This window comes from Trachurus japonicus, chromosome 12, assembly GCF_045865225.1.
Source record: "Trachurus japonicus isolate A0001 chromosome 12, Traja_1.0".
NCBI classification, from domain to species: Eukaryota; Metazoa; Chordata; class Actinopteri; order Carangiformes; family Carangidae; genus Trachurus; species Trachurus japonicus.
In genome coordinates, this window is record NC_140918.1 from 5312123 (window position 1) to 5325200 (window position 13078).

Here is a 13078-nt window from a genome sequence, read left to right on the forward strand (position 1 = left end):
CTCCTAAATACTGGCTTTATAAAACGAATTTCGTTTTCTTTTGATATCATATTGATATTTTCCCCCTGCATGTAGGCTACACCTCTTCCACAACCAGTCTGTCCAGTCTAGAAAATAATTTCTGCGACGTGTGTGTGTGAAGTAGCCAGACTGGACACACACACACAGCGCAGCAAGCCCAATAATGTAGGCGCAAATCGGTGAATTCTCTGGTCGTCCAATGAACGAAGGTGGTGGTTACAAGCAAAAATTAGAAAACGTGATCGATATTTTTTGTGTGAATAATATTTATTCAAAAGGGTTTGCCGCCCAACATCATTTCAGGAAAAGTCACAGACTGGTGGACTTCAATGTTTTAGAATGTTTCAAAGTAACCTAATAGTAGCCTAACTGGTAGTGGAAAACCTGCTTATTATTTGTTACATAATCTAAAATTATTTAGATTTGGGAGTGTTTTGTTTTTATTGTAGCCTTTCAACCTCCTTATTACAAGTTCTACTTTTTAATCTGTTTTCACTTGTTTCTTCGGCCATGTTAGCACTGGTTCAAACATTTCTACTGCTTTCTACCTTTAACACATGTTTTTTTTACACTTATCTAAAACAATTCAGGTATTTAAATCCATTTCATGTCATTCAGCCTCCGGCTTTTGTTTTACTTTTACCCTTCAGATATTGCTTCATCTCAATTAGTAATGTTTCAACAATGTCTTTAAGCTGTCATTTTTAAATATTTGAGTAGACTTCAGCTTTTCCAATTCTTCATACTGATCTATGATCAGCCAATCAGCCATTGCTTCAGCTATGTTAGTATTGTTTCATAAGTTTTCTTTACTTTCAGGTTAGCTGCCTTTTCAACATTGCTTCAGCAGTTTCTTCAGATAATTCAGCTTTGCTTCAGTAGTGGCGTTCAGCTTTCAGCATTCGCCCATATTTCCTTCAGGAAAAGCATTCTCTAGTTTCATTTAGGGTTGTGTATTTAGTCCATTCCTCTTCTACACCCTCTACACCAATGATTGCACCATCACCCAAAACCAGATACCTTAAATACTCAGATGACATGGTCATCCTTGTTCTGCTTACAGACAATCAGGACTACCACGACACCATTGCACATTTCACTCAGTGGTGTGAGGATGACTATCTCCTTCTCAACTTCACCAAAACAAAAGAATTAATAATCACTCCCCCTCGCTACCTCACCTCAGCACCCCAACCTCATCAACAATGAAGCAGTGGAAATAAAAGACAGTTTTAAATACCTTGGGGTAACATTGGACAATCCACTTACTTTCAACCAGCACACCAGTGACATCCAGAAAAGGAACCATCAAAGACTGTCAGCCATCCGCAAACTGAAAGCACTCTATTGGTGCATTTCCACTAGTACAGCACGGCAAGGTTCGGGTCTGTTTCCATTACAACAGGGTACCATATAGTACCTCCTCGATGTGTGCGGGGTCGTCATAACATGGCTGAGCGAAACTGCCGTGACTCGGAGCCGATCGCCGGGCCGCATTGTCCGTCTCTCTTTTTTCTCTTCTCTCGTCAGCTTCAAACTCACTTGTCTGTTCCTTGATTATGGACCACAGCATGGTTTTCCATACAGCATCATTTAACTCAGGAGAAGGAATAACAACAGTCTCAGTACAGATCAGTGTTCGCTGTTGCACTCTGTTTTTGAAATTTCCGGGTTTGATTCTCATGTCGGACATAGCATAGACATATATAGCAGTCGCAACTCTTCAGTGACGACGCTCTGCACAATCAGTGGAAGGCAGTCGGCTGACGTCACGTTTTAGTATCGCTTCGGCTCGCTTGGAACCAGGGCCGAGGAGGTACCAAAATAGTACCTGGTACCAGGTACTACGTGCTAGTGGAAACACGCAAATACCCTACTGTGCCGGTGGAAACGCACCATATGTCGCTCACTTCGGCATAAGCCGTGTATTTGCTCTGTCCTCATGGTGAAATGCAATGGCCATGTGGAAAAGAATTTCCCCAATAAGGGACAATAAAAGTCTATTTGTCTAATGTCTAACAATTACTGTTCCCCAGTCTGTCACCAGTTAATTAAATCAACTAAAACATTTTAACTGGTTGTTTTTCAGTGTATTAGGTTGTCACTACAACGCAACAGTCCATGACAGAGTGACAGTTGAATGGAAATGTGCCTGCTCTGAGTTTAGTTAAACTTCTCCAGTTAGCCTGTTAAATATCAAACAGTCAAATAATCATGGATGGAGACAGCATTAAAAGCAGTCATCGGACAGCTTTAGAAACACTTATCTCCAGTCACTGTGGTTCACATTCCACCTAAACTGAAAGCATCTTGTTCTTCTTATCTGTCAGACAACAACACCTTTATTATCACTACAGAAATCTGTAAATAATCAATCCTTGATTTTGGTGTCTGTTCTCACAGTGAAACATTTGTCTATGTCACAAGAATTTAATCAAGAAAATCTCAGATGAAATGTGTTCATTTGTGTTTCATCTCATCACCAGCTTTATACTAAAAACGTGGATATTCAGCATTGTTCAGTCTGAGAATATCAGATGTTATAGCAGCCCACTTGGATTAACCCCTCAATGCAGAGAGCTTCGACTGGTGCAACTTTAATTCTCTCCTCTTTTTCTCCTCGCATTTTGACACAGTGAAAACTATGAAAATGGACAGAAAATACAAATTCCATAGTATCATGTTTCCACAAGTAATGCATAGAAATCATGTTTACATTTTTAAACTAAACACAAATATTTTTTTAGTAAATTTAAAGGGACAACAAGGAGTTTGTATTTGGTTATAAAAAAGTCTCATATTAGTGTGGATGAATCTACATTACCCGCACTTGTTAATGGCTCCATTTTCGATAAATATATCGTTTTGTCTCTATCATTGTTTTGTTGTTGGAAATGCTGGGCGAGCCGACCAGAGTTTCCTGCTTTCGGTTTCACGGACGCTGCACGGCAGGTCATGAGAATAACGCCGCCGGATCGCTGTTTATGGTCAGAACTACAACGTTATCTGATTGTCCTTGAACCTCTGACTTTAACTCTTGATTAATGAAAACATTATTGGCAAGACATCCGTCTTGCGCCGGTCCAAGAATTTCACTGTGCGCGCGGAGACTCATGGTAAATGTAGTATGAAAACACTTAGCTTTCCAAAACTCTTTGTTGTCCCTTTAAATAATGAATTTTCACATGAATTAAAGGGACAATGAGGAGTTTTGGAAAGCTAAGTGTTCTCATACTACATTTACCATGAGCTGCCGCGCGCACGGTGAAATTCTTGGACCGGCCTAGAGGTGATCTGATATCACCAAGTAATTAACCAAGTAATTAAGACCGCTGTTATAACCAACCGGTTAGGTTTAGGGTTAGGTTTAGGATTAGAGTTAGTCCTGGGCTGTTGTTTACTTGGTGATATCAGATCATGCTGATAAATGCATGGACCAGTTTCTCAGCATCACTCTGAGAGAGGATATTCCTACTTTTAGCTATACTGCACAAGTGAACGAAGGCAGTCCTTGTCAAAGATTATTCCAATGTTTCTTGCAGTTGTATTCGAGTCCAGTGTGATGCCATTCAAGGTAGCGATGATTAGAAAATGTCTCCCTGAGAGGTTTTGGTCCAAACACAATAACCTCTGTTTTATCTGAATTTAGTAGGAAATTAGAGGACATCCAGGATTTGATGTCTTTCAAACAGTCATTGTAGTTTGATGAGGTGGCTTCAATCATCTGGCTTTATCGTTAAGTAGAGCTGCGTATCATCATCATCATAACAGTGGGAATTTATGGAGTGCTTCTACAGTGGTGGAAAAAAGTTTTCGGACACACTTAAAATTTCAGTGGTTTGGGAGTCGTGTGGCGCAGTTGGTAGAGCAAGCGCCCCCATACCTATACAGTACAGAGGCCACAGTCCTCACTGCAGTTGGCCCCGAATCACCAGAGGCTGCCCTCATCAACATTTCCATATTTCGCACATTCTGTGTCATAAACTGTAAACTGTCTTGTCTGTAGCAACATCTATTGCGCGTTTGTCCGTCCTCCTGGGTGAGGGATCCCTCCTCTGTTGCTCACCCTGAGGTTTCTCCGATTTTTCCCTGTTAAAAGGGTTTTCCATGGAGTTTTTCCTCAGTGGATGTGAGGGTCTAAGGACAGAGGATGTTGTTACGATGCCATGTAAAGCCCTTTGAGACAAACTGTAAAAACGGGCTATACAAATAAAATTGCCTTGCCTTGCCTTGCCTGCATCGGTGGCCCTTTTGCATTTCATCCCCCCCCTCTCTTAGCCTAGAAACCTAGACGCACCCTAGCAGCAGCAAATCTCTTTGCTCCGTAGGTGGGTCTAGAAACGAGCCATAGGAACTTTTTGAGTCTCGAACACCGTTTGTGTTCACCAATCACAGCGCTCTATCTGTTTAGAGAGTCGTTGGGCAGGCTTAACGCGATTACGACATACATTTTAATTGGCTTGTCAGGCTAACGTCATCCTGCTCTTTGCTCTGATTGGTCGTAGCGCTACCCTATTGGTGCAGAGGCAGTTTGAAAGACAGCCTTCATCCCGCCCCCTGGATTGAGCCGAGGTCTACCAGTCATTGCCAGACTAGACATTTTAATGATATAGTCTGGCTTGTCAGGCTACCCCTCTCTGCCTCCCCATTTCCTGTCTCTCTATCCAATAAAGGCAAAAATGCCCAAAAAATATACTTTAAAGGGGCGGTGAGTGGCGCAGTGGTTAAGGCGGCCGCCCCATGTAGAGGCTACAGTCCTCAACGCAGGCGTCCCCGGTTCGAATCCCGCGTCGGGCAGACCTTTCCTGCATGTCATTCCCCCACTCTCTGCCTCCCCCTTTCCTGTCTATCTCACTGTGTGCTGTCAAATAAAGGCAAAAACTGCCCAAAAATATACTTTAAAAAATATACTTTAAAAAAAAGTCGGCGGTTGTCCCTGCAGATACGGATCAGATATGACGTTAAACCAACACTAAGGAACTTTTCAACCTTCATATACTGTAATATTTTCATAACTTTTGTGATGGTACATTGACTTACAACAGGTTGAATGACACCTCTGTCGTGGCCTGAGGGGGTCTGTATCATTATGGTCTGTATCGCCTTCACTGGCACTAAGCAACTTTGAGGAGCATGGCAGGAACCCGGCTCTCACTTAAGTTTCACTTTCACTTTCACGAGTCATGACGAGGAGGGAGCAGCAATGCAGCATTTCCGTCGGATTGTGTATGTATGTTTACTGTGAAATGATCCGCTGGAGAGAAACTTAGTTTGGACGTCTTCTGTTAATTTCCATGCACCGGGAGATCAGGATGTTTACGGCACTATGCGCTAGTGCTCATGGGAAATGCAGTCTTCCTTCAGGCAAAACACTACTGCTTTGGGCCACTGGCACCGCCAAACTCAACCAAAACTGAAAGTTCTTTAGTACTGCTTTAACCATATATAACATACATAAGGGGTCTCAAATCTGAATATGGCATCAGATTGCCCATGTAGGAAAACTTACAAAAGCACATTCAATTCATGTTTGTACCTTGTTTAGTCAAAAAGATAGGCTACTGAGAAATAGATTTCAGCCTGGCGGTGGCAGTGGCGGAGGCAGAATTTTAATTTTGGGTGGGCCAGTACAAAATCGGATGGGCCATCTTTTCTCAGGACAGTGCATTTCATCAAGCGCACATCACATTTATTGCACAGCTTTTTTTTCTTTTTTTTTGTAACTTGTTCTTGACCAACACAATACCTATTTGATACATACTGTAGCTACAGATGAAATTATATATCCTGCCATGATGATAAACTGTATTTAACTGTACCTATGTAAACAGTAAAACTCAGTAACCAATCACACAGGCAGCTCCATGTTGTCCCTGTGTGATGTTCAGGGACAGGTCAGGACAGTCTGAGGACAGACAGCTTTGAGGTTGAAGTCTTATAAAAACGAAATGCACCTGTGACTGTGACAGGTCTGTCTACGTCTTGACCACATGTCAGCTGATCAGCTGCAGTAGAGGAAATTCCGCTCCACCACGAGGAGCGCCTTTTTAAAAAAAATTAAGCTCTGGTAGCGACCGGCTAAAATAAGGGAGGATAGGCTACTGTAAACCAGCGGGGATCCGGTGTTTTTTATTAAAGCGTCACCATGCTGAGGCACCGGGTCTGTTTGAGCTTTGTTCATGAAGTTAGAGGCTACTTTCAAACTCTTCAGGCAGTGATCAGTTATCAGTGCAGTTAATTTAATTTAATGAATTAAATTTTTCTTCTTATGAAACGTGGACGGGCGGGCCAGTGATTCGTGTGGGCGGCACTGGCCCGGCCAGGCCCACTCCTGCCTACGCGCCTGGGCGGTGGTGGCCATGTTGGATTTCTCAATTTTGAGGCATTAAAGCAGAAGTAAGCGGAATATTTGTGTTAATCTAAGTCTTAAATAGTTGTATCTTCCGACGGCAATCACTTACATAGAGTGTTTGGTCTGAAACACGGGTCTGTCAGTCACTCTGCTCTGCTGTAAGCCGAGGAGAAAACTTTCCTTGTATCCTACAACCTTTATCCAATGAGGAGAGAGAACGGCATAAAGGGGCAGTCCTCTCTGTGTGTGCAGCCAAGGGATGCGCGTGAATGTGGTCACGCTGACAGGAAGTTAGCCAAAACCACCGGATCGCTTACTTCTGCTTTAAGGGACATTTTTGAGCTTCATTTTGTTTGGATTCAGACTTGAAATTCAAACTGGGGCTATAGTTTCCTAATATTTTAGATCTAAAAGAAGGATTCTGAAGATTTTCAGTTTGTTGTTGTTGTTCTTGTAATACAATCTCGTGAAGTCTCGCATGAGAGTCAATTTACCATTAGTTACAATTGTAAATCACACATGACTATCTTTCCCTATCCTTACCATTGGTTACGTGTTCTCAATAAAGTTGAGCAGAAGCTTCAACAGAGTGAAGAAGCAGCTGATGATCCAGTGAAGACTCTGATCAAACTCATTTCATCAAGCTCAGCTTTTATTCAGGATTCACAGAAAACTGCATCAATCAGGACACGACTTCATGTTCAGTAACACAACAGAGTCACTTCACTCCAATATGGCTGCTTCACTGATACACTCCAACACTAAAGTGTGTGTCAGCTCCTCTGTACAAAGTGACTCTAATGATCTTCATCCATCAGCTCAGTGACATGTTACTGTCCCACCACCACTTCACTGACTCTGTCAACATCAGCAGCATCACAATAAAACAACAATCAATAAAACAACAACCACAGAGGAGACTAACATCAACCCTTAACACAGAAACAAATAGATTACACTGGTTCAGTTGGTAAATATGTCATCACATTAATTATTACATATGATAATTACTTGCATTACAGTTTAATAATTTATTACTTTTCTTTTAGCATTTTTTTTCTACATCGTGTTTTTTCCAAGATTATGAAAACAACATGATGTGTGTTCTTCTCCCCTTTACTTAATGTTCATTGCTTTACAAACTTTATCAAAACCATACTCTATCCCACTGCGGCTTCTTTCATCCACTTTACTCTTCATCTCCTCCAGTTTCTGGATCTTCTCTGTGTCTCTTTTCTCCTTCATCTTCTCAATCAGGAAGTCCAAGTGGACATGAGTGGACGCTGAATACACATTCAGGGCGATTTGATCCAGTCTAATCAGACATTGGTAACCCTCTTCAAGACACTGATCTTTGTAACCTGTCAGGTTTTTCATTTCCTTCTCGAGAATTTCCAGGAGACTCGACTTCTTCTCACTTTCAGCTTTGTTCTGTTCATACTTGTCTGTTATGTCTTGTAGGTTCTTCTTAACTGTTCTTGTCTTGGTGACATAGATCCACAGTTCTTTTACATGATCTTCTACAGGACACTTTTTGGTACAAGATGTACAGTGTCCTTTTTTCATCACCGCACAGTGTTTAGGATACCAGGCCATTGTGCATCCTGGGTAGTGACAGTTCTCTTCACAGGTGTTACAGGTAACAGCTCCACAGTAAGCACTGAACCACCAACTCAACCTCCACCGCCACCCTCCAACGATCTTCTCTTTCTCTTTGTAAACCTCATCAACTTCGACAGTGAACTTCTCATTCTTCTTCATCTCATCTTCATGTTTCTTCAGAGCTTCTTTCACCTGACTGATCTCTGTCTGTTTCAGTTCAAAAAACTTGACTCTCTTTTGCAGGTTCTGGACACAGGCTTTCAGTCTGACGTGTTCATTTAACACATTCACCGTTTCGTCCAGTTTTTTAGGCTCAGTGTTTTCCAGGAAGTCTTTAAACTGACGCAGTCCCCTCATGGTTATTTTAACAGCATGTTCCAGATCTTCTTTGTCCTCTGTCCGGTCTTCATGTTGGCAGTTATCAAACAGGAAGTGAACAGGTTGATTCCTCTCATCTCTGGCACATTTAACTTTGGCTGCATCAAGAGCTTCAAGGACATTTTTTGGTTTCCTTCCATTTGAGTATGTGATCAGAGTGACAATGTTATTCTCAATGTCTTTTCCAAACAGACACATCACTGAACTGAAGACGTACATCAGTCGGTCACTCAGTCGACTATCACTCATTTTGACGACCAGACCCACTAAATTAATCTCATTCACTCCATTGTGTGAGCGGAACAAGTCAAATAATCTCTGATTGATGTCAACCTGCTCATTCCCTCTGGTGTCTCCAAACCCAGGAGTATCAATGATGGTCAGAGAGAAGGGCAGAGTTTGACCTTCAAAACCAAAGATCTCGTACACGACCACATCTGATGTCTGACTCTCAGTCTGACTTCTCTTCTCGTCCTCTACGATCTCAAACCAGATGTTGTCTTCAAACTTCACTCCCATGGCGTAGTTGACCAGTGCGTTGATCAGAGTAGATTTTCCTGCTCCTGTTTCACCAACCAACAAGATGGTTTTATTCACTTTGTCCAGGTTCTTCTCACCAACAGTCTTTCTGGTCAGAGATCCTATCTTCTCTTCCTTTGGTTTCAGCTGGTACAGAGCAGGAGATCCTGAACGGATCAATGTACTCTTGGAGATGATGTCCTGGTATTTTTCTGAGTCATTACTGGTCCTGTGAATAAAGGAAAATAAAGCTCAAATCACAGAGATAAACACAACTTCACGATGACAGTGTCTCTACACTACAGGTCAAAGGTGACAGGTGTCCTTGTCCTTGTTCTGTCCCTGATGTGAAGTCTCCTCAGTTTCCTGAGTAGCCTAGTTTGTTGTGTCTCTGTTACTTTCAGTCACTTTGTGTTGTTGCTGCCTGGTGTTACTCACGTTGCCATGGTGATTCCTGGTGCAGAGCTCCACGCGGTGAAGGTGAAACAGGTGTGATGGTGTCTGGACTTTGGTCTCTGCATCAGAATAAAAACAATCAGTGAAAGCTGAACAACAGACTGGTTCATCAGTGAGGAAAGAACAGGACAGAAGAAAATGGAGCGGACCAACTCCCAGTTCCATGTGAAGCTGTTTTCAGACCTGGAGCTGCTCTGATCTGGTCTCAGCCAGTTCATCAGTAAACTGTGTTTCCTCTCAGCTCATGACTCTCAGAGAAAATACCAGACAGTAAAACAGGTGAAGGAAGCTGAGGAGGTTCTCAGTCTGAGAGTTGGATAATACACACTTCATTTGAATGAATAAAGAAATATGTTGTTTGTTTCAGGTTTGTGTCTTAAACACTCAGTGACAGTTTTTCATTTTGTTTTTCAAGTTTGTTTTGGTGGATTTTTTTCTTCAGAAACAGCTGAAGAACAAAGAACAAGTCGTTTTCTGACTTTAACTAAGAGCTGTTTTCATTATTCATGATCCATTATTGCCTTTGTCCAATAAAACTCGGAATCGGTAAAAGAAAGAAAAAAAAAAGAAGCGGAGTCCAGATTTGTTCATGTTGTGAGACTGTGGTCACAACAGGAAGGAGCTCCACCTGTAGGATCGTCTCTGGGCCACAGGATGGTGCTGTAGCACAGCTTTATGTGGACCCATACATATTACAGTGTGAATTGTGAATAATGTTAGTGGTTTTGTTGAGTCTCTGTGAATCACAGTTCATAGTTTGATCAGATGTTTTGTTCTAAAATGAATTGACAAGACAAAACCACATCAGATGTAACAAGGATATCAGTTGCTTCTCAGCCCAAATCAATAACATTGTTGGTGATCAGTCATTTCAAACTATCTGTATTATGTATAGATTTATTGTTTTGTTTTTTTTGATAATACTAATAATAATACTAGTCTTCATCTTAAGAAATTTTCTCTCTTACTTTACTCAAGTCTTCAAACTTATGTAAAGAATTTAGTGGACGCCTGAATAAGTCTAATAAAATCAAACACAAATTCTTTGGTTTTACATGAAAACATCTTAAACTCTAAAATGTTTTGTTCATAAATCAGCTTTAGTAAATAATTATTCAATTCTGTCTGAATTTAATGAATGAATGTAAATGTTTATCTATAGGGAGAAGATAGTTACTGGTATCATATAGTTAATTTAAGTTTTAAAGTGGAAATGAAGCACCCAGCCAATTTAACATAATTCATTAAATTGATTTCCAGTGTGCTTAAAATTAGGCAAACTAACTGAAACACAAGCATTTAGGAGAAAATGGGAGTTGAAAATTGCATTTTTTAGCTAGTGCGCAGCCATCTTGTCGTTCGACAGTCTGTGACATCACGGTGTTGGTTGCCTCCGCTGGCTGACAGCCACAGACAGTGAACGTGAAGGACAGCTACAGACAGAGACGGTAAAACATGAAACTGTGGAGGCACTGGATTAGAAGAGACACAGAGGAGACCACTGCTGTATTGCTCCTTCTGTGACAACTAGTTTTACAGTGTTAAAAACTAGAAAAAAAACTCTGTTTTCATTAACTGCTGATCTCAGTGTGATCATGATTTCTTATAGCGTGTTTACATCCAGGGGAAAATTCTGATCAACCCTGAAAATTGATCATTCACCGGATCAACTGAATGTAAATGATCCCTCGGTGTGTGACCGGAGGGTCCAGCCTGTCTCCCCGCGGTGACTGCTGTTTATCACGGTGTGAATACGTGGGCCGGTCGGGGAAGGACGGGCTGTAGGCAGCGAAACTGAAAACTTTCGGAGTAAAGTCAGGTTGTTGTCGGTTGATCCGGTGAATGATCAACTTTCAGGGTTGATCAGAATTTTCCCCCGGATGTAAACATGCAGTAAGAAATGATCACACCGAGATCAGCAGAGGAGTCTTGTTAACAGCTCCGCTGCTGCGGCGGCTCCTTTTTAGCGGCAGTTAATGAAAACAGAGGTTTTTTTCCTAGTTTTTAACACTGTAAAACTAGTTGTCACAGAAGGAGCAATACAGCAGTGGTCTCCTCTGTGTCTCTTCTAATCCAGTGCCTCCACAGTTTCATGTTTTACCATCTCTGTCTGTAGCTGTCCTTCACTTTCACTGTCTGTGGCTGTCAGCCAGCGGAGGCAACCAACCCCGTGACGTCACAGACTGTCGAACGACAAGATGGATGCGCACTAGCAAGAACTAATGCAAAACGTCAAACTAAACTTAAAATTTCTCCTCAATGGTTACGTTTCATGTGTTAGTTTGACAATTTTTAATTACAGGGGAAAACAGTTTAATGAACTATGTGTATTTGGCTGGCTGCTTCACCTCCACTTTAAGTCGTGGGGTTATTTTCCTCAGTGTGTCATCTCACCTTGTGAGTTGTCTCCAGGTCACTCCGTGATCCTGAGGAGGAGGACGAGCAGAGAGGAGTCACTGATCAGAGTCTTATATCAGGAGGAGGGCGGAGCTTCTGTGGTCACATTTCCCTGAAACACCTGAAGAGACTTTCAATGCAGCAGGTGGTGTCACTGCATCAGGAACATGTGGAGAACAATGTGTTGAGGTCGGCGGGCGACCCTCATTCCGAAGGACCGCCATTCCGAAAATCCCCGAAGGTCCGTCATTCCGAACTTCCGAAGGGCCGCCGTTCCGAATGTGTTTTATTTTGAAAATTGACCGGATTCTCTCGTGGTTTGACTTCCTGCCCGGCTTGACACGATCCCCCCCCCCCCCCAAATTTCACCCAGGTGCGAGTCTGATGCAGCCGCGACGCTCCTGCTGAAAAATAAATGCCCTTGCTTTGTGCTTTGGTTGGGTTTAGGCAATGTAGAAAGGAGTTGGTTAAGTTTAGTAAAAAGATCAGGTAGAGGCCAAGAGAGTCTCTGCTAATATGCAACTCCTCCGGGAATTGAACCCTGACCTCCCTCGGCAGAGGGGGATGCTCTAACCACTGTACTACTGTACTAAGTATGCGCTGCAATGTGTGTACCCAGTACCTTAAACCTTTTAATGGCGGACTTTTTTCAGGTTCGGAATGGCACCCCTTTTCCATAAATAATTAAGGGCCGGCATTCCGACACATGAAAGTAAACGTTCGGAATGGCACTCTGGAACCGTTGAGGTCGTAACTGCTAAGTTGGTCTTAACCAAGACCAGTCTTTAAGGCTACGATATACTTGCTGCTTGATCGAACGTACGGGCCGCATCTGTGCCGGTCTGTGCAAGGGTGACCATATTTTGATTTTCAAAAAAGAGGACAGTAGACCGGTGTAACTTTTGTCGATCCCTTGAGAAATGTGTATTTACAAAAACCCTTAAAGGGACAACAAGGAGTTTTGGAAAAGCGAAGCGTTTTCACACTACATTTATGAGCCTCCGCGCACCGTGAAATTATTTGACCGGCGCAAGACGGACTCATGTTTTCATTCATCAATAATTAAAGGGTTCGAAGATGATCACATACCGTTGTAGTTTCGACCATAAACGGCGATTCGGCGGCGTTATTCTCATGACTCGCCACGAAACCGAAAGTATAGAAACACTGGTCGGCTCAACCAGCATTTCCACCACCACTAATAACAAAATAACGATAGAGACAGAATGATATATTTATCGAAAATGGGCCCATTAACAAGTGTGGGTAGCGTAGATTCATCCACATTAACGTGATACTTTTTTATAACCAAATAGAAACTCCTTGTTGTCCCTTTAATTGTTGTGGTTGCAC

General features: G+C 42.2%; 1 protein-coding gene across 2 annotated transcripts; it reads right to left on the minus strand.

Annotated features, from left to right (window-relative positions):
- Positions 1-7481: 7481 nt before the first annotated feature.
- On the minus strand, positions 7482-9544 carry LOC146976923 (uncharacterized). 2 transcript variants are annotated; one of them, XM_085792689.1, is made up of 3 exons: positions 9512-9544; positions 9311-9387; positions 7482-9101 (listed from the first exon to the last, which is right to left on the minus strand). In XM_085792689.1, the coding sequence occupies exons 2-3, from the start codon at positions 9316-9318 to the stop codon at positions 7490-7492; spliced, it is 1620 nt and encodes a 539-aa protein (XP_085648815.1). In that variant the 5' UTR covers positions 9319-9387; positions 9512-9544; the 3' UTR covers positions 7482-7489. The 2 variants fall into 2 exon arrangements, with proteins under 2 accessions (XP_085648815.1, XP_085648814.1); XM_085792688.1 differs by lacking the exon at positions 9512-9544 and having other exon boundaries at positions 9311-9492.
- Positions 9545-13078: the final 3534 nt, after the last annotated feature.